General features: G+C 39.4%; 1 protein-coding gene across 1 annotated transcript in view; it reads left to right on the forward strand.

Moving 5' to 3' along the window:
- fsip1 (fibrous sheath interacting protein 1) overlaps positions 1-20470 on the forward strand; it is a 409361-nt gene that overhangs the window by 219055 nt on the left and 169836 nt on the right. The window contains exon 11 of the mRNA XM_060828363.1: positions 16500-16640. Coding sequence (XP_060684346.1) covers positions 16500-16640 — 141 coding nt within the window. The remainder of the gene's footprint in view (positions 1-16499; positions 16641-20470) is intronic.

Below are 20470 nucleotides of genomic sequence, written 5' to 3' on the forward strand. Positions count from 1 at the left end.
TTATTTTTAGTAGTTTGAGCAAATTTGACTTTTAAATTATTGTTTTTAAACTATGGTGTAGTGTGGAGTAGTGTGAAAGTCTGGCCACAGTTTCACAAAAGTTATTTATTTTTAATTAGTTGTTCTTAAGATGTGGAGTATAACGGCAAAGCTGCTTTTATGCTTATCCTTATCTGTTCTGAAAAGGGCCACTCCATGAACCATTTGTGTTGACAGTGCTCCCAGACTGATGATAGCTAGAGGTTGTAGAATAATGCAAGATTCCAATAAATGCGCAAAGCAGTCTGGTGTGTGAGTCAGGGAAGAGCTGGGAGGTGATGCTGCTCCCATGACATAGCTGTTGTTGTCCTTGGTGTCACAAGGGATGCTGATGCTGTCAAAGTGATCTGTGTAAAAGTTGCTACACTGCATCCTGCAGAGCATGTCCTGCAACCATCATGAACCAGCAATGAATATTCTGTCATTGGGAAGGGAGATGAATTGAATGAACCGCTCTGTCCTGGATATTGTTGTCCAGATGAATAGTGAATTCATCTATATATAAATGAATTCTATATAGATGTTGGAGAGGCTTTAAGGTGTCAGATAAGCCATTTTGCAAAGGCTATCACATTATCTCATGAATGTCCAGCCTTGCTCTGCTAGATCAATCCTTATCTCATTTCATTTAGTTTGGTGTTAATACTGTCCTACACCGTGAAGGAGTTGTTAGAGATGATAATTTATCTTCACAAGAGCTGAACTGTCATCATAGCTGTAAGTCACAATTATGTCTGATAGGTTGGTTGGTGTGAGATTAAGCAGGTTACTTCCCTATTCTAATTTTATTACTGTTAATGAAATTCCACTCTGGCTTGGCCAGTTCTTAGCCCATGTTGAGGCTACTGGGCCAGCTTGATGGAGAACATTTGTCAAGGGTTTCCCTGTGATCTCCTTTTAAGTATTGTTCCATATGGATGGGTACTCAATTGTCAGTTGTGGGACAAAATGATCACTGTGATATTCCCTGTATTTCATTTCATTTGTAGTAATGAGACTTCAGGGACTCTGAAGGTGCCTAAAATTGTTCTTACTCATCTGTATGTAACTGTGGCCTGGCTTTGGCTCATCTGTCTTGTTGGTAGGTTAGGATGCTGAAAGAGATGGCTGGAATATGTAAATACACCTGTGACAGGCTGATGCTTATCTAGTCTTGAGAGATAGCTTTCCTCCTTCTTGCACAACTTAAACCTTTGTTATGTATAATATTGAAGTGATATATGCAGTAACATAATAAATTCTGAATTATATATCCGGAAATAACACACAATTTATATATTAGAAAGTAATAATGAATATTTGTAGAATGTGTTGATGTGCTATTTTTAGGAGGTTATCTGGTAGCTTATGATGCAATATAATTCTGTTAACATGAAGAGATGTGGAAGCTAGAGCAAATTATGTTTCAAAGTGGAGCAATTCTTAGTGCACTATGCATGTTTGTTCCTAAATAATTGTTGATCCAAAAATTAATGTCTTTGCTGTTCTTTATTAGACTCAAAAGTCTTAACTTTATAAAGATTTTCACTTTTGTTTTATATTCATGAGAAAACCTGAACTTCTCGGAGCTTCAAGACATTCTTCACTGAGTTCATAATTAAAGTAGATTGCAGGAAGTCCTCCACTTAGGATGTTGGTACACATTGTCATGGAATGGTTTAAATTTTACAAGTTTGGTGCAAATATGAGTATTTTGTTTGTGGAGGGGGATGAAGGCAAAGTCAATGAGTGCAGCTGAGATTGAAGGGAGAGTTGAAATGTTGTGACCTAGCCTAAGCATTTGTGGTGTCATAAATTGTGCTGCTGAAGTCATTGAAGTCAGGGCTGCCTTATGCGGTTTAAAGGACAGCCAAAATCTCTTGCTTCAACAGATAGGTCGTGTTTGTATTTTATTAAAATTTTCAATATTAGTAATGCAAGTGATGCATTGTCTCTGTGTGGTATGCAAACAATTATTTTGCTGCATTGCAGAATAAACCAATGACATTTTAGCGAAGTAATTCTTTCATTTGATTCAGAATGCGATATGTTTCAATGGATTGCTTATCCACTGAAGGATTTATTAGTCTGTTGAACACAGGCCAATTAGAACTAGGCAGCAGTTCCATACAGTTGTCTTGAATGTCAGAACTCCAAAAGTGAGACATGCACAGACATAGGTACGACATATTTCAATTCTCAGCTCGGAATATATGAAGGGAGTGAGAAAAGCCAAGTTTGCTATTCACTGGACCTTATGCACCAACTGGTAGCAATGCTGGCTCCTTGGAGAGACAAAAACAGAGGAGAAAATCTGCAGTCAATTTCAAGAGAAACTGGGAAATTCCTTCCAGACTCTGTAAGGCAAGGAAACACTCTCCAAGACGCCTACATTACCAGTGACACATCATTGGGCAACTTTAACTGAGTCACATGCTGCATATGCTATATCGTTCTCTTCACTCAGAAGCTTATGAAATCCCTTCATAATAGAGTGGCATGTTTATAACTTGTTTTACAGGCTTATATCTATATTCATTTTGAATGTCTTGTACAAATCTGTGGCACCAATCTTCTTATGAATCAAAGAAAATTAACCTTATCCTGCAATTGTCAAAATAAATATTCTAATTTCTCAAGCCAGTGCTGTGACGAAGAATATATTATATTGATCATGGAGCATTACCTTTATTGCTTTAGGAGCATGATACTTTACGTGCAAACACGCGAAAGAAATTTATAGAATAAGTATTGTGCTTTTAATTTCATTTGCCTATGAGTATTTACAGTAATGCATTTTCTTATAGCTGCCTCAAATTACTTTCTATCCTTTACTGATTAGTTAGTGTTCCATAAACATTTCCAACACTAAATTTTCATGGATGATAGGTATCCACGAATCATGGTCCCATGTGTATAACACCTTTTACTCCATCAGTAACATCTGCCACTTATGACCCTATTCAGTGCTAAGCTACTTCTTTTAAAGCTCCAGATATGTTCATACAGATGCTGACATTGACTTTGTGGAAGCATTCTTGCTTCAATCATAAATTTATCCGTTCAAGTCCTATTGTATAGGTTTGGGGGGTGGGGGGAGGAGTCTGTATTGAGGAAGGGTCTGCTTTAGAAAGAAAAGCAGTCCTGAGAACTTGAAAACCACAGCAGACTTCAAAAAGACTTAAAGAGCAGGAGTCATTTTTGCACTGGGGCCTAGAAGGGAATATGAACACAGAATGAATGAATACTTGATTTGTGAGCCTGTCCAGGCAGATAGTTGGTAACTGAAATAACTCCACAGAGGCTGGTATCCTGTCACCATGTCCCCCTTTACGTATGCGGGCATAGTACTTGACACTGTTCTGGCTTTATCAGAGCCAGCTCTCAGAGTGAACAGAACCTCTGATACTCTTGTTTATATCTGTCAGCCAGGGCTCGCTGACTGGGGCTATTAACTTGGTCCAGTGAGGTTTACTGGCTGACCTCATTACAATCACTATAGTTATAAATTGGACTGTGGAAACTGTAGGTCTATCAAGAGATCGTTGGATGTCATTCCTGCTCAAAAAGGAGAAAAAAAGCATTTTATCAACAATAATAAGAACTCAAATGGCAGCTGAAAGCAACATAGGACAGAATTTTAAAAAAGCACAGAATATATGAAGGGAATGAGAACAGCTTGATTACTAAATCTCCATGCAGAGCAAGCTTGTACTTTATAAACTATTTTAGATCTCCTGGACATTTATGCCATTTGCAGACAACAATGAAATGAGTATGATTGCTATCAAATTCCCCAGCATGATTTGGAAGGGTCGCAGTTGCTCTATCTGAATTTATGTTTTTTGAGCAAAAGGTAGAATTTAATATTTTAGATTTAACTCTTAAAACAAGTAAGCAAGCAGTAAAAAGAAGGATCGAAAATAAGGAAATGAGGGCTCACACAGAGTTCCCCAGGCATACTGGAGTGATCCTACTAAGCCATGGGAAATGCTGCAAAATTAACTTCATGTAAAAGTAATCTAGAGCTGATGTTTTGCAAATAGCAGCTGCAAGAATTAATTGATCAGTTTCTGAGTAGTGTGGTTTTTCCGAGGCTGAGCTGTTTCAGTTGATAATGGGTTGGTTATAGTTTCAATGTCTATTGAAGGTCTCCAAAAAGATCTCTTGGAGAAAAAGACACGTCACAACATCAACGCATTCACTACAAATGGCAGGAAATGGGACCGTTAATGGGTCAGTCTACACCAGAAGCAGAATGGTATCAACATCCTTGCGGGAGGGTTTGCTATTGCTGCTGGGAGGAGCTAAATGAGTTCAGCAGCAGCAGACGAAACAGTGTGTTGGTTCAATAATGATACAGCATACCTTAGAAAAGGAACCTAGGCAGAGGGTATTCAGACTTGATGAGTCTCAAGAGGGTAAGTTGAACTGGATGGCATCTACTTTAATACAAGTTATAAGGACTCTACTTTAATACAAGGTAAAGATGAGACAGATGATTTAAGTGTGTGGATTGACATATGGAATACGATGGCAAAAGTGAGTAATACAGATGCTGGAGATCAGAGTCAAGATTAGAGTGGTATTAGAAAAGCACATCAGGTCAGGCAGCATCTGAGCAGCAGGAAAGCAATAACCCACCCTCCCTCCTGGCACCTTTCCCTGCCACTACAACAACTGCAAAACTTGCACCCACACCTCCGCCCTCACCTCCATCGAAGGCCCAAAGGAGCCTTCCACATCCGTCAGTTTCACCTGCACTTCCACACTGTATCAGTTGCTCCCGATGCAGTCCCCTCTACATTGGGGAGACTGGCCACCTACTTGCAGAGCACTTCAGAAAACATCTCTGGGATACCCGCACCAATCAACCCCACCGCGCCTTGGCCGAACATTTCAACTCCCCCTCCCACTCTGCCAAGGACATGCATGTCCTGGGCCTCCTCCACCGTCACTCCCTCACCACCCAACACCTGGAGGAAGAACGCCTCATCTTCTGCCCCAGAACCCTTCAACCCCATGGCATCAATGTGAACTTCCTCCCCCCACCTTACCCCTGTTCCAACCTTCTGGCACAGCACCATCCTTGTGACCTGTCTCACCATCAATCTTCCTTCCTATTTATTCGCTTCACCCTCCTCTCTGAGGTATTACCTCCACCCTCACCTCCGTCCACCTATTGCACTCTCAGCTACCTTCCCTCCAGAACCCCCATTTATCTCTCTACCCCCGAGACTCCCAGCCTCATTGCTTATGAAGGACTTTTGCCTGAAACATCGATGTTCCTGCTTCTCAGATGCTGCCTGACCTGCTGTGCTTTTCCAGCACCACTCTAATCTTGCCATGGAATACGATGTTATTGCCGTCGCATGACTGGCAACATAACATTGCAGGGTAGAGAGTTTTCAGGCAGGGAAGGGTTAAAAGAGAAGGTAGTGGTGCATTATTTCTTAAAGGTTGTCATAGTTCCATAGAGCTGCTTTCTCTTAGAGACAGAGAGCAACGACTGGTGGTGGATTAACCTGAGGATCACCACATTTCAGGCACGGGGCGAAGTTGCGATGGTATGGGAATTGATCTTGTGCTGTTGGCATCACACTGCATTGCAAACCAGCTAACTGAGCTAACCAACTCCCAAACGATTGCAAGGTTTCATCAGGAATAATCACCATGGTTTTGTCAGAGGGAGGTCATGTCGAACAAATCTGGTTGAACTTTTCAAGGTGGTGACCAAGTGAGCAGATGAGGGTAAGGCACATGATGTACAGGGGAATCTTGATTATCTGAACGTGATGGGCGGACACTATTTCGTTCGGATAATTGATTATTTGGTCAATCGATTAAATGCCTTTCCTCTGGGGCTTGGAGTTTTTAAAGTCTGCTCCCCGATCAGGAGACAAGGCAGTAGCACACAGTGCACAAGGTGCAGCCCCTAACCCTGTCCAATACTGCCCCCCACTCCCAAAACTGCCCCCCGCCCCCTAATCCCGTCCAACACCATCTACTAGGGATAGCTGGTCGTGTCGTTTCGTGGCCAGTTGGTGTTCATGGATGCAGATCGTTAGCTGTCTTCCTGTTTGTCCTATGTAGTGTTTTGTGCAGTCCTTGCATGGGATTTTGTACACTACGTTGGTTTTGCTCCTGCTGGGTATCGGGTCCTTTGTCCTGGTGAGTTGATGTCTGAGACCAGCTATCCCTAGTAGCCATACACTCAGATGACAGACAACATGAATTCGATTGGGACAACACCACTATTATAGGACAGGCCAAACAGAGAACAGCCAGGGAATTCCTAGAAGCATGGCACTCATCCACGAATTCGATCAACAGATACATCGACCTAGACCCTATATACCGGCCACTGCAGCGGACAGCTACTGACAACCGGAAGTGGCAGATTCAAACCACTATAAATGCCAGAGGAATCAGCACAGAAGCACTTCACAGGAGGCTCCCAAGCACTGAAGATGTCACCTAGAAAGGGGACGAAACGTTTGCAAGGAAAACTCCCAGCTCGGTGAACAGAACCACAACAATGAGCACCCGAGCTACGAATCTTCTCTCAAACTTTGAGTCAGGCACTTGGTCCCACCAGAGTCCTTTGTCCTTTCAGAGTGAGGATGAGGCTGCAATTAGTCCTGTAAATTGAGTACATGCAGTCGAGAGATTAATTATAGATTAGTCAGGGTGCTGTTGATAACCAGTAAGATGAGAGTAATCTGAGGAACCTTCTTTTGAGCCTTCCATCATTAATGAACCTTCAATGTTTCAAATCTATATAGGTTATTAAGTTGTCCTGAAACGTTTCAGCATTTTGTAGGACAGCATTTTACCTACAAGAGGTAGTGCTTTGTGGAACATTTTTAAGACTTACATTTTGGTGAGTTTAGTTTGTAATAACCACACAAATTCAGCAACTTCATGCCATTCAGTATATTTTATGGGTGAACCAGACACTAAGTTACAGTTCAGTGATGCAGCATATACATATACAATGGGATATTCAAGTATGACGGCATATCTATTCCTGTTCTGAAGTAGCTGCATAATTTACACATAAATAGCAAAAAGAGCCATTAGCCTCACCAATTCTTTAACAGCAAATCCTGGCTCATTCCCTTTGGAAGAAGATAGATATAAGTTAGGGGTTTTTAGTCAGGTGAAGAACCAGAGGAAATAATAGCTCGTTTTATTGCACATTGTCAGTACAAACCTGATGAGCTGAATAACTTTCATTTGTTACTGGTATTCCGACAGTTGGACCAGATCAAGCAACAACTTATTCTTCTTTGGATGAGTTTGCATTGCACTCTTTTAGAAAGCTCTTTGTTTGGATTTTCATTTCAGTCTTAGTTTACTGGGGTAATACTTTTGGCTCTCAGTCAGAAGGTTATGCATTCAAACCTTGCTTGCTTTAAGCACATCATGTCGTCTGAAACTCAAGTGCAGTGATGATGAGAGGTTGGTTTTCTGAACAATATTTATTTCTCAAATAACATTGCTTCAAGAAATGGTCTGGTCAGTATCACATTGTGTTTATGGAAATTTGTTGAATACAAATTGGCTGCTGCACGTCCTACATATATGACATTTAACAATTAAAGCACTTTAAGACATCCTGATGTTATGCAAATGCTTTGTAAGTACAAGTTATTTGCTTCTTGGGTCATCTGTGAATTTATTTAAGATTCTATTAAGGGATGTAATGTTTCAGTAAAAGGTCTTGAATAAAATGCAAATGAACTTTCTTCCAATCAATAAAAGTTAAAATTTGTCACTGTCAATTCTTACTTCTGACTCACTCAGTTGATAGGATGAACTCAGATTTCTCCAGTTTCCTCATTTCCCCTCCCCCCACCTTGTCTCAGTCGATTCCCTCGAACTCAGCACCGCCCTCCAAACCTGCAATCTTCTTCCTGACCTCTCCGCCCCCACCCCACTCCGGCCTATCACCCTCACCTTGACCTCCTTCCACCTATCACATCTCCATCGCCCCTCTCCCAAGTCCCTCCTCTCTACCTTTTATCTTAGCCTGCTGGACACACTTTCCTCATTCCTGATGAAGGGCTTATGCCCAAAACGTTGAATTTCCTGTTCCTTGGATGCTGCCTGACCTGCTGCGCTTTTCCAGCAACACATTTTCAGCTCACTCAGTTGATACATTTGTTAAAAATAAGTTTTTTTTTCAGTTGACTTTAGAGATAATCAATTTTCATTTATTTTTGTAAGCTTGCAAGGGATTCTTCCAGGGAATATGGTTTCAGAATATGTTGTACATAATTTGCTCAACCACTGATTCAATAAAATAAGAGATAAAGATTAATGGGTGTTTAGAAGTGAATGATTTAATCAAGATCATTCAGCTCAAATTTCTTAAAAACAAGTCATAATTCACAAATTTAAGTATTTTTATTTGAAGAAATTACTTACTAGTTAAGTAAAAAATATGGTTGATATATAAGAATTTTGAGAAGGTATTTGGTGAAGTGATTCTCAGGAAATCTATTTGAAAATTTTAGATAAATAGTTTAAGAAGAATTATAACAGCATGGATGGAAAGTTAGTTGCTGGATAGGAGACAGTCAGGCAGGAGACTGGGCTCAACAAAGATTAGTGGCTGCCAATGAATGCTTTTTTGATATACAAGAATGATTTGGGCTTGTACGCATAACCCTCTTAGAGAGTTAATAGGTGACCCTAAGCAGCTCATTAGTGAAGAGAATAAAAGATACAAAACCAGTCGTGAGCTTTTCACTTGTGGCTAAAGGAGACTAAGGAAAGTGACGATCATGTCAAAGTGTTAGAGGTGGTCCGGAAAGTAATGGATTGGCACTGTATGAGATGGTTGAGCTTTTGTTTGGAGGTTTGAATGAAAAATAGCAATGGTATTGATATGAATTGTATTGATGGCCAACAAATGCCCGTATGTTTTTTTTTAAATGTGAGACTGGGAGGAAACAATAGGTTGTTTGTCCCATATGATAGGAGGAATATATGTATTTCCACAACACGTTTGATGAGAAGGGAGTCACCCACACCAACCAGACTTGAATACCCTGTGGGATGTCATTCAGGATTTAGAACCAGAGCTTTGGCACAGAAAATGAAACTATACCACTAAGTTAAAGGCCCACTCCCTCTAGTATATTAATAGAACTAGACAGCAACACCCTTCGGGCAAGTTTTTCATTCCATAAGAACTGGATCAATTACTCCCAAAACAGTCGTTTACTAAGTGATTATTTGAAAGCATTTCCTTATGCTCAGCGGTGCTCATTGGCAATGAGGAATCTGCCAAACCTAGTTAGGTCATGAATGTCCTCATGAGTACCTTTGTAGGCAGGCCCCCTAATTTAGATTTATAAAGCTTCTTTGCGAAGCAATGTTCACACTTTACAGAAAACCACAGAGTTAACAGCATAACAGCAAAAAAATTCAACCATGTGTACATGAGCCATGGTTCAGTCTCCTGTTTTACTCTTCAAAAATTCAGCACTTGGTTTGTGGGTGGATCAGAAGACAGCTGCACTGTGCCATGTAACTAGTTTCTCATTCCCAAAGCAGCACAATCCCTGTGCTGTGGGTTCATGGAGATCTCCTGAGACCTAATAATTGAGTGGAAAAATGCTAAGAATTTTAGCCTTTGTTTTGCGAGGAGAAGTCTGCATACATGACATACTCCTTGTGGTTTACAGATTATGGCATTTGTAATGACTAGTTTGAGAAAAGTTGCAGTGGACCAATGATGTGCAGATAAAACCCATCATGTCTAAGGCATAATAAGAAAACATAGATATTTATGGTCACTTCAAACAGTCCCAAAGATATTCTTCTAAGTAATTATTTTATAAGTGCAATATTAATGTTGACAAATTCATTTTGCATCATAATTGTCTCTGCATGTAGGTGAGGTGAATTATTAGTTCAGTTGACGGAGAAACTGGGAAGAATTCCTTCTGTATTAGATGATGCCCACCACAAAACATCAGTTTACTGTGCCATCGGAAGATAGAATGTCTGAAAATGCACATCCTGGTACCATATTGGAATGTCAGCTTGGATGAAGTGCATATCTACACTTCCTCCAGAGCTTCAGCTCACTGAGCTTGCTCTGTCATGGCTGACCTGATAATCCTTAACTCCACTTCCCTGCCTTTTCTGAATGACCATTGATTCCCTCAATGATTAAAAATCTGTCTGTCTTATCCTTAAATATGCTTAACGACCCAGCCTCAACAGTCCTTTGTGATAAAGATTTCCATGACTCCTATCTTCTAAGAGAAGAAATTCCTTCTCATCTCTATGTTAAGTGGGCATTTCTTTAATCTGAGATAATGCATGGGAACAGAGTACATCTAGGAGCTTCTGGCTTGCATTTTTTTGTGCTCATCACTTTGCATTTATTTAGGCACACTCAACATCTCTACCTTGCATTTTTAGTAGATTGAAAGCCAGGCAGCTGATCATGCTTGAGAGCACTTAACAGTCAAGGGAGCGGACATGTTGCTTTCTGGTTCCATGCTATGTCAATGTCAAACCTAATAGCATTTGACTGGAAGTTATCCAGCAAACACATTTCGTGTGTTTCAACAAAGTGACCATGTCTGAAAGTCTAATAAGAGTAGTTCTTAGTTCAGACAATGGGGGTCTATGGTCAATCAGCGAGTGGTCCATCCTAAAACAGGAAAAGTGGTGATGTGTACAAGTGAGTGAATAAGAAGCACAGAGGGTGGAAGGTTTAATAGTTTGGTGTAATGGTGTGGGTATAAGCCATTGAAGGAAGATGCTGCATGCATTATTGAGTGTCGTAGATCTTTGACTGTGGGGGCTGGGGGGGGGGGGGGGGAGGTGTGGATGCAGTAGCAGACCTAGAGTGAGCATAGGGTAACAGAGAGAATATGTTGGCACTTTCCTTTGCAGGGACATTATATGGCCATCACATTATATCAGGTGGGCTACTTCAAACCAGTCTGACAGCATTTGAAATGGTTTAAATATGGTGCCAGCAGCATCAAAGCCACATGATCCCCAGCACCAGTGAGCCCTTCTGCATCCACTTGTGAGAGCAGCAGTGTGGAAGTAGGATTCATTATTAATGATGAGCAGCAGAGACTTGTGTAGGAAAAGTCACCAAGGCAAACTGTCCATGAATCACTCCAAAATTTGCACTTTGTTTTGAAAATTATTATTTCCCATTCTAAATCCTTCTACCCTGAACTCAAAACTGCAGTACTCATGACATCCTTCTGTCTTTTATACCTCTTTGAAATTAAAATAATGAAATCAGTATTTCCAGGTTTGAAGAATTGGCTGCGTTCTATAAAAATGATTGCGGCTTGGATTTAAACAATGATCATAATGTAACATCTTACTATATGTTGTGATTGTTATGTATGATAATTTTTGCCTCAGTCCATCTTCATCTTTAATGTTTAAGGCTATGATTATGTACAAAATAATAACCTTTTTGTGAAAGTTCTTCTTCAAGTTATAATCAGATGTGTCAGTAATAAAAGTCATTATTGGCTATAGTTTCTGCAAGGATACCTTATAGATGGTGTGTTTGAATCTGAATTATAAAAATATCACTTAATTGATTTCCAATTTGAAATTTTAACCTGTATCTCCACAAATAAATCTGCTGAAAATACTGAATGCCAGAAGGGTTAAGATAATTACGCAGATGCATTGTACAAAGTCATCTCTTATTTTGCAGTAAGACATCCAGGTATTAGACTCCATGGAGGTAGACTTTGGAAATTGTGAGATCTGTTCTGCTTCATCCAGTTTCTTCATGAAGATTATGTTTGGCTGCAATTAGCAGAAGACATTTTTTAGGCTTTTACAAGGAAATGTAAATGGCATCCAGTTGTAAGCTTGGTCTAAATTGAACACTAGTTAAGCATACTTAAAGGAACTCTTGCCTTGAGGCTGTATGCTTGGGAAAAAAAAAGATTTGGAAGCATTTTCAATTAACATGGAATTCATTATGTCTCTATACTTTTGTTTAGAAAGCTTTGCCAAGATGTGCATACCGAGATCATTGGTGAATTGGGAACAATGCAGATCTTCACACACTGTAGAATCTGAATTCATATCAATGAAGATGAAAACATTCCAAAGTGTCTTAATGATCTATCAATCTCAGTTTCAGCATACTATCAGACTTGGCTACTCCTGATGTTATCAGGATTCAATGGTATTGAAATCATACTACAATATTAGTAGCAAATATATTAGTAGTTTCAGATATATCTATTAAAATAAATCCATTTATCATAGTACTATTTTCTAAGGCTGCACAACATGATTTAAACCATAATGCTGAATTGCAAATGTACAGAGATATCTTCAGTATTGCTCCTTTACTGTCTGCTGCTGTAAGCGCAAACCCAAACTAAACTATTTCATGAACAATTATATTCCCATGCACATATTTTGATACCAACTCAGTTGATGTCATTAATACTGATCCAAAATTGTTGATTAAATGCACAACAATGAATTTGAGTCATATTTACCCACAAGATAATGATCGAAAAACATATTGCTTTGTTTCTATTTCTATTATTTTGTGTACTTTGACTGACTTTGTACTGCAAAGCACAAATGTGAAAGGTTGATACCAAATGTGCATACTGGGAGAATGGTACGTTTTATATATCACCTAAACATGCAGTAGAAATGTAACCCCATCTGACACTAAGGCTTCTGCCAGAAACGTCAAATTTTCCTTCTCCTCGGACGATGCCTGACCTGCTGTGTTTTTCCAGCATCACTCTAATCTAGACTCTGATTTCCAGCATCGGCATCACTTTTGCCTACTATAATAAGAATAATCTGTTTTCGTTTCTCAAAACTATCTCTCATTGACTAGACTGTTGGCTTTGTGTGATTTCTTTAATGATAACTGAAATGCCTTTATTGGAGTGTCGAACTAAGAGAAGGTTGAGAGGCATTTCGATTTATTTGCAGGATTCAAAATTAGTTGTGCTTGTCAAGTTGGTTTTAGTTTGTTCAATAAGACAAATTTTCAATTTCATTACACTTAAATTGCAGACAAAGTGAAATTGAGGTGTTAAACATTAACTCTTGGAGGTTATGGGGACAAAGGAAGTTTGTGTTAGTTTTATAAGAGCAATGCAGTTATATAAACTCTTTCTGTTATTAAAACAGTACGTAACCTACAGCATTGGAAGGCTGTCAGTTCATTTCAGTTTCTACAAATTGATTTTAGCAATCCAAGTCTATAATTAAGTAGTGAACTTGAAATAATTGGATTTTGCAGAGCATAAATTTATCATCATTCAGTCTGAGAATAACATCCTTGGCAAAATCAATAGCAATAATTGCAGTCCGGAGGTTTTGTATCCCATTGGAAGCTTCATCATAATTATTTTCCAGAATTCACATATTTGAAGTCCTGTATTTGAACCAGTCAATTATGTAGAAGTTGTCACATTTTAATGTAGCATAACTATAAACATATTCGTATTAAAAAAGGGACTAGAACATAAAGTGATGCACTTATGCAGCTGAAGTTAGAGCTTAGATTACATTAAGGGAATTATGCATGAAGGAGTTGATAATAACAGATCATTGCCTGCAGGAAGCTGGCTGAAAGAAAGAAAAGACAATTTGAATTCTTATAACACTGGAGATTTTTTGTAGTTTCAGGCAGTTTTTTTTGCTTTCAGTCATGTTTTATTCCTCTTCCAGAGGGAAGTGTTGTGTGATTCCTTGAAAGGGATTCATTCACACCATTTGGGTGACACCTTGAAAAATAACTCACATTGCTGCAAGGTTGGAGAGAGTACCCATTCACAACAACCCAGCCAAGTCGAGTGTGGGCATGCTAGATGGGCTAGCTAATCTTTCCCTTTTCTACATTCCTACATAACTATCATAAACTAAGTCTGGTTTAAATGTCTGATTTAAAAACTCTCATTTATCACTTTATTTCAACTCCTCGTTCATCAAGAACAATGAATTGCATCTTTCTCTGCTAACAACCTGGTATTCAACAAATCTATTCACAATCTTGGTGTCACATTTGACTTCAAGATGAACTTTTGACCACTTGTTCACACAAGCACTAATATTGCCTATTTTCACTTCTGGAATATCATCCACCTTTACCCAGGTCCCAGTTGAAATCTGCTGAAGTTATTATTCATGCATTTGGACCTCTAAAACTCATTATTCCAGTGCACACCTGGCTGGTTTCCCACATTCAACCCTATGCAGTTTAGAAATTATCTCAAACACAGCTGCCTTTGTCTTTCATTCTATTGTTACTGTGCTCTCTGACGTACATCGGCTCGGCGGCACGGTGGCACAGTGGTTAGCACTGCTGCCTCACAGCACCAGAGACCTGGGTTCAATTCCCGCCTCAGGTGACTGACTGTGTGGAGTTTGCACGTTCTCCCCGTGTCTGCGTGGGTTTCCTCCGGGTGCTCCGGTTTCCTCCCACAGTCACAAAGATGTGCAGGTCAGGTGAATTGGCCATGCTAAATTGCCCGTAGTGTTAGGTAAGGGGCATGGGTAAGGGTGGGTTGCGCTTCGGCGGGTCGGTGTGGACTTGTTGGGCCGAAGGGCCTGTTTCCACACTGTAAGTAATCTAATCTACTCAAGCAACGTCCTAATTTATAAATTCTCATCCTCGATTTCAAATCTTTCTACCCCTCCCCTCCCCCGTTCTTGTGTGAAATATGAAGTGATGCACTTATGCAGTGAAGTTAGAGTTCTTGTCTCTGTGATCTACCCTGGTCCTACAACACTTCAAAATATCTGCAATCTTCTAATTCTGGTTCATGGAACATCCCCATTTTAATCACTGAAGTGTTTGTCAGCTGTGCCTTCAACTGTAATAGCCCAAAGTTTGAAATTCTCTCCTTTGCACCGTTGCTCTCTACTCGCTTTTCTCCTTTTGAACTCTCTTTAAAATCTATCTAATTGAAACTTTTAGTCACCTGACATAGTATCCATAGTATTTTAAGGATAGTATTTAATTAGAAGTTTTGGTTACTTTGTTGCTGGGGCAAAGTGACATTCCTTCTTGTGTTTTCAGTGCACTTAAGAAATACCAGCTGAGCCTGGAGTTTTGTATTTTCATGTAAGCATGTATGTTAGCTCTCTATCCTGGTCACTAGAGACAGAATCTTACCACAGTGGAAACAAGTCATTGCTAATAAATCCTTCAGCAACGGTCAAAAGTATAATGGCAGACTTCCGTGGTAGATGCATGTTAATTGCAGTCATGTTGTTTTCTATTTTTTTGTCAAATTCTTGAGTAAGTAATTGACCTTCACATTATCAGTAAAAATCAGTCAATCTAATATGTATTGAAAATAATAAAATGTATTAAAATTACACTTCCATGTTCCTGGAGAATACTCTATCCATGTTAATTCCTTTCATCATGTAATTCATTTTCAAATGAGCAGTTGTTTACATGTACTTAGGATGTATCACTGAACCATTTCATTATGCTCCAAAGTTAGAAACTTACTTTCTTTAAACAAAACAACAATGTTTTTGAAGCTTCACATGCACAGAATTTGTAGGGACAAGACTCTAAGTGTATGTTTACATTCCAAGTTTCAACCTGGGGGGTCATAGTAGTTTCGCCATTTTCTATGTAAAATTGAGTAAGACAGAGTTTCAATAGGAAGGATATAAGATCACAAGCATATTCCTGCATGTCAGTACCAGCTCAGGCACGGAATTAGATTTACTTAAAATGTTTATCTCGTACTTTATATTAGTCAACACTTTATAGTTTCTTGTTCAATGTATGTGTTTTGTAATCTAAGATATTTATTGAACCTATTTTTGAGATTACAGGAGAAGCTAAAAATTTGCATTATCCTCAAGTACATTAGCTTTGTAATGGAAAGTAAATCGTTGTTTCCCCAAGATTGAAAAAGTTTTGTACATTCAAAAATAACATTTTCATTTCCGGAACAATATGTTTCCTGCTATTGATATTTTCAAGTAATAATATCTTAAAATACTTAGAATATTTTGGCTAAAAGGCTTAACGGCACAGAACAGCATATATCAGAAGTTACTGCACATCTTAATTTATTAGTAGTTCATTTAGCAGATCCTATTATAGACTAAAAGACAGTCAGGTTTATCTTATACACAATTAAATTAAAAATTAACATACCATCACTGCATGAACCTGCAGTAAACAAAATTTTGATTGAAAATCAATGTTTAATTGGTATCACTGCATTTTGTGAAAACAACATAGTGCCCAGAAATCCAGTGTTGAATGAAACTGAAATGGTGGTACCATAAATAACAGTGAAATATCATTTAATATGCTTCATACTGTAGAACAGAAGCACTACATTACAGTTGAAAAAATATGGAATTTGATTCATATGACACTAAAAATCTTTTAAATATTATCCTAATTATGTTCAAAATTAATTTGAAATGCTTTCTTCACTGCGTATTTTCTTCAGGGCACTGTGAACAGTCAGGCAGAGATTGGGCCAGGTGAAGAGGTCCTTATCCAACTGCGAGATGAAAGAGAGCTTCACTTGAGGATGGAAGTGATAGAACAGCAGCTGAAAAATCTAGAGACAGCCTTCAGTGAGCCTTCTGTGAGTAACAACATAATCTTTGTAACTGAAAATACTTAAAGGAATGTGATAAGGAAGAAGTAGAGAAGGTGAGTGGGGACTGAAACCCTTGCTTTTCTGACTGACTTGATCAAAACTTCTGTTTTTAAATGAAACTTGCCTTTTTTAGTGCCACATTTAACCCAAGTCAAATTGAAACATAAATCAAATTAAAAGACATTGTGCAAAGATTAGCTTTTATTGATGTTACAGTTTCCCATCTATCTTCATTTTGTAAAGGACTACTCATAGAAAGCAGCCTGGACCTCTGCAAAGATCTTGCTATTCCAAACAAACTTTGGTTTTACTTGCATTGTGTACTTCAGTTGTATACATTATACAATCATTAATAACTTGTCAAGAAGCTTGTGGATGGGGAAGAATACATTATAGTCAATGTAGGAACTTAAGCTTTTTAAAAACGAAACTCAATTCAAAACAACTACCTCTTGTCACAAACTTTTAATACTGGAGTTAAATATATTTTCAAATTGTTTTTCAAAATTACATTAATAAGAACTTCAGCATCATGCTTGAATGCTATCTTTTCTCGAAGGGACTGTTACAATGGAAGTGCATCTAATTAGATGGTTCTTTGCTGTGCATGACTATACCACAGAACTGCAAAGCACTGTATGTGTATGTATGATTTCATGCAAATATTCAAATGCCTTTAGAGTGGGAGAAGGAGGGGAAGTATGTGCAAATCACAGCCACTTGTTTTAACATCATATGGGAGACAGCACCTCCATTGGTGCATCAATTCTTCACTCCACACAAAAACAACTATTAAATATTTTTATGAAGAGCTACACTTGGTAAAATCTCATAGATGCCTGAATGATGTGGGCTATAGTGAGATTTGTGGTAGAATTAGGCAAGAGGTTCCGAGAGGGCTGTCTCAACATTGGAGCAACTTGTTGCAACTTTTATGCATCTGCAAGTGGCGAGGTGAGTTCCTCTCAAAACAGTGAGGAGTTGCTAATATAAGAGAGTTATAGCTTGTTAAAAACCTTATTAATATCACAACTCACTTCATTAATATTCAGTTTCCTTTCTTACCAAACAAGCTGAAACAAGCTGAACTTCAAGAATTCCCAGCATGAAATCAGCGCGAGAACCTGGCACCTTCGGCATCTTGTTTGCTCCAAATGACTTCCATGTTAGGACATGCACCATGGGCATCAGCCACACGCACCTCATATTTGTGGACTTTGATTATCATAGATCATAGAACCCGTACAGTGTGGAAGCAGACCATTCATCCCATTGAGCCTACACCAACCCTCCAAAGAGCATATACCACCCAAACCCAACCCCATATTTCCCGTGTCCAATCCACCTAGCCTGCACATCTCTGGACACTATGGGCAATTTAGCATGATCAAATTCCCTGTTACCTATGCATCTTTGGATTATGGGAGGAAGCCACAACACCCGGAGAAATCCCACACAGACATGGAGAGAGAATGTGCAAACTCCACACGGACAGTTAACTGCCTTGTGCAGGACCTGACATTTTGCTGAGTCATGGCAAATAAGGGAGATTTGGTGCCCTGCTTTTCAGGCCTGGAGCTGGTGGTCTTGCTGGATGGGTGGGTCCCAGGACCAACAGAGGAGGCCACAATGCCAAACCGTGAGGTAGCAGTGCGAACCAGTGAGCCACTGTGCTGTCCCAACCTTGGCATCTACCATTTTCCAGCCTGGAAGAGCCCTCATGGCAGGTAGGGAAGTGTCCTGAGTGTGTAAGCTGCACAGAGGACATGCAGGGGTCATGGAATTAGGATTAAGGTGAGGGAAGGATGAGGTTGCAGGCAGTAATGGGTTTGATAGCTCCTTCGTGGGAGGTGGATACAAAAACAGAGATGGAGTGAGTGTGTGATATTAGGGAGAAGATGATGGCACTTACACTGAAAAAATGGGAAAGTTCATTGACTTCCTTTCTATATTGCTGTGTATTCTGTCAGACAGTTGAGACTACATTGAGCAAAGTGCCAGCCTCAGAGTAGACAGGCATAGTTTGGCATTGTGGCCTGCTCTGCTGGTCCTGGACCACCCATCCAGCAGGAACACCAGGTCCAGGCTTGCACAGTGGGGACCCAAATTTCCCTTATTTGTCATGGCATAGTGAAATGTCAGGAGCTGCACAGGGCAGCTCTGCACTAACAGTGCTTGTCTAGCTGCACAGTGGGCTTTTAAATATGGTGCCAGTGTCAAGGATGGCAGTACATTTGGAGATATCCCAGCGGTGACAATATTTTCAGGAACATGTGTGGCAATCTGGGGCTAGCATCACATTAAAAACCTGCTACAGGATTGGGGTAGGTATTTAATGAGGTGAGTTTGGTAAGGTATGATGAGAAAACTTGCTAGACCTTATGTTACAAAACCCTTCAGAAACCTTGATGCAACTGGCATTTAGCCAAAAAAAGTAAGATTTTTCCCAAATAAACAATTCCAGAGTTCTAAGCTCAGGCTTTATTATTTTTTCCAAAATGTTGTCTAAACTATGAACACTTGTGCATTTACCTCTGGATAATCAGATGTGAAAGGTGATGTCACCATTTTCGATGCTTTAAATGTTGAACCCTTAATTTATTGTTTAATTCCTGATGGATGTTGTGTATCAATCAAAATGGAAAAAAACGTGAATTGATCCAGGTGGATTGCATCTTTAAAATCCTATCTGATGCTGGTTTGTCATTGCATAATACTGGAATTTCATGTTTCAGGATGTAATTTAAGTTTTGATGTCCTATTTTTGCCAAGCTATATTTTATACCCAGTGGTCTGGCGCAGCTACTCATTTTGGTGTAACAGAACATCGTGTAATGTTTCCATGTGTCACCATGTTGTATTTCAAAAACAGAACTCAATATCTCATTAAAATATACTCACTCAAAATTCACTTTCTTCCATTATTTGTTCAAATCCATGAACATTCAATTCTTATAAGGATGCAAATCAAAGTTAGGCAATAGTTTAATCAAATAACAGTGTCAAAATAATTGATATCCACAGTAAATTATATAAAGTGCAGAAGACATCATAACTCATGCCAAAGCAAATTGTATTTCATAAATGATTTGGTAAATTCGTTGAAGTTTTGCTTTCTATTTCATACAATGATTTCAGTCAGGAGAACTCTGTCTTGCTACTGGAATTTTGCTGGACTGCAGTAATTGTATTTTATTCCTCACACTTCATATTAAAAATATTTTTGGTTTGTCGGTCACTGGAATTGAGAGATGATGGTGTCATCTGAGGTCAAATGAATATCTGAAATCTTGATGAGCCATGGGCTTGGAAGCATGTGCTTCCAGAACGTGGGAGCTTGGGGCTAGGGGGGACAATGAATGAGGTGACCTGCTGGGTGTACTGACATCTCTGCCGCTTTCTCATCTCTACAGGAAGTAAGCTAGTGAGGGAATGCCCCATGGCTGACCCTCCCAACGTACCACCAATTGAAGCCCTTATGTGGCAAATGAATGACCACTGAAGGGCCTCATCCTACTGTCGTTGGGATTAATCCAGTTACAAACAATCCTACTGCTATATAGGGTGTGCCCATGCAAACAGTTTCTCAGCTGCGAGGGTTCTCCCTCAATCAATGGTATTAATTCCCTATTGAGAGATTGGATGAAAGGCAGGAGCATGTCCACTGAAAGCACCCTCTCCCTGGTTCCGAACTCCCTGCCCTCCTAACTTCCAACCCAAGAATGCCTCCAATCCCTATGCATTTAATCACTTACCTTGTTCTCCATGTTTCTGGGACTCTGAGAGTGCAGCAGCCATGACCTTCTCCATGGTCT

The sequence above is a fragment of the Hemiscyllium ocellatum genome, chromosome 8 (genome assembly GCF_020745735.1).
Source record: "Hemiscyllium ocellatum isolate sHemOce1 chromosome 8, sHemOce1.pat.X.cur, whole genome shotgun sequence".
NCBI classification, from domain to species: domain Eukaryota; kingdom Metazoa; phylum Chordata; class Chondrichthyes; order Orectolobiformes; family Hemiscylliidae; genus Hemiscyllium; species Hemiscyllium ocellatum.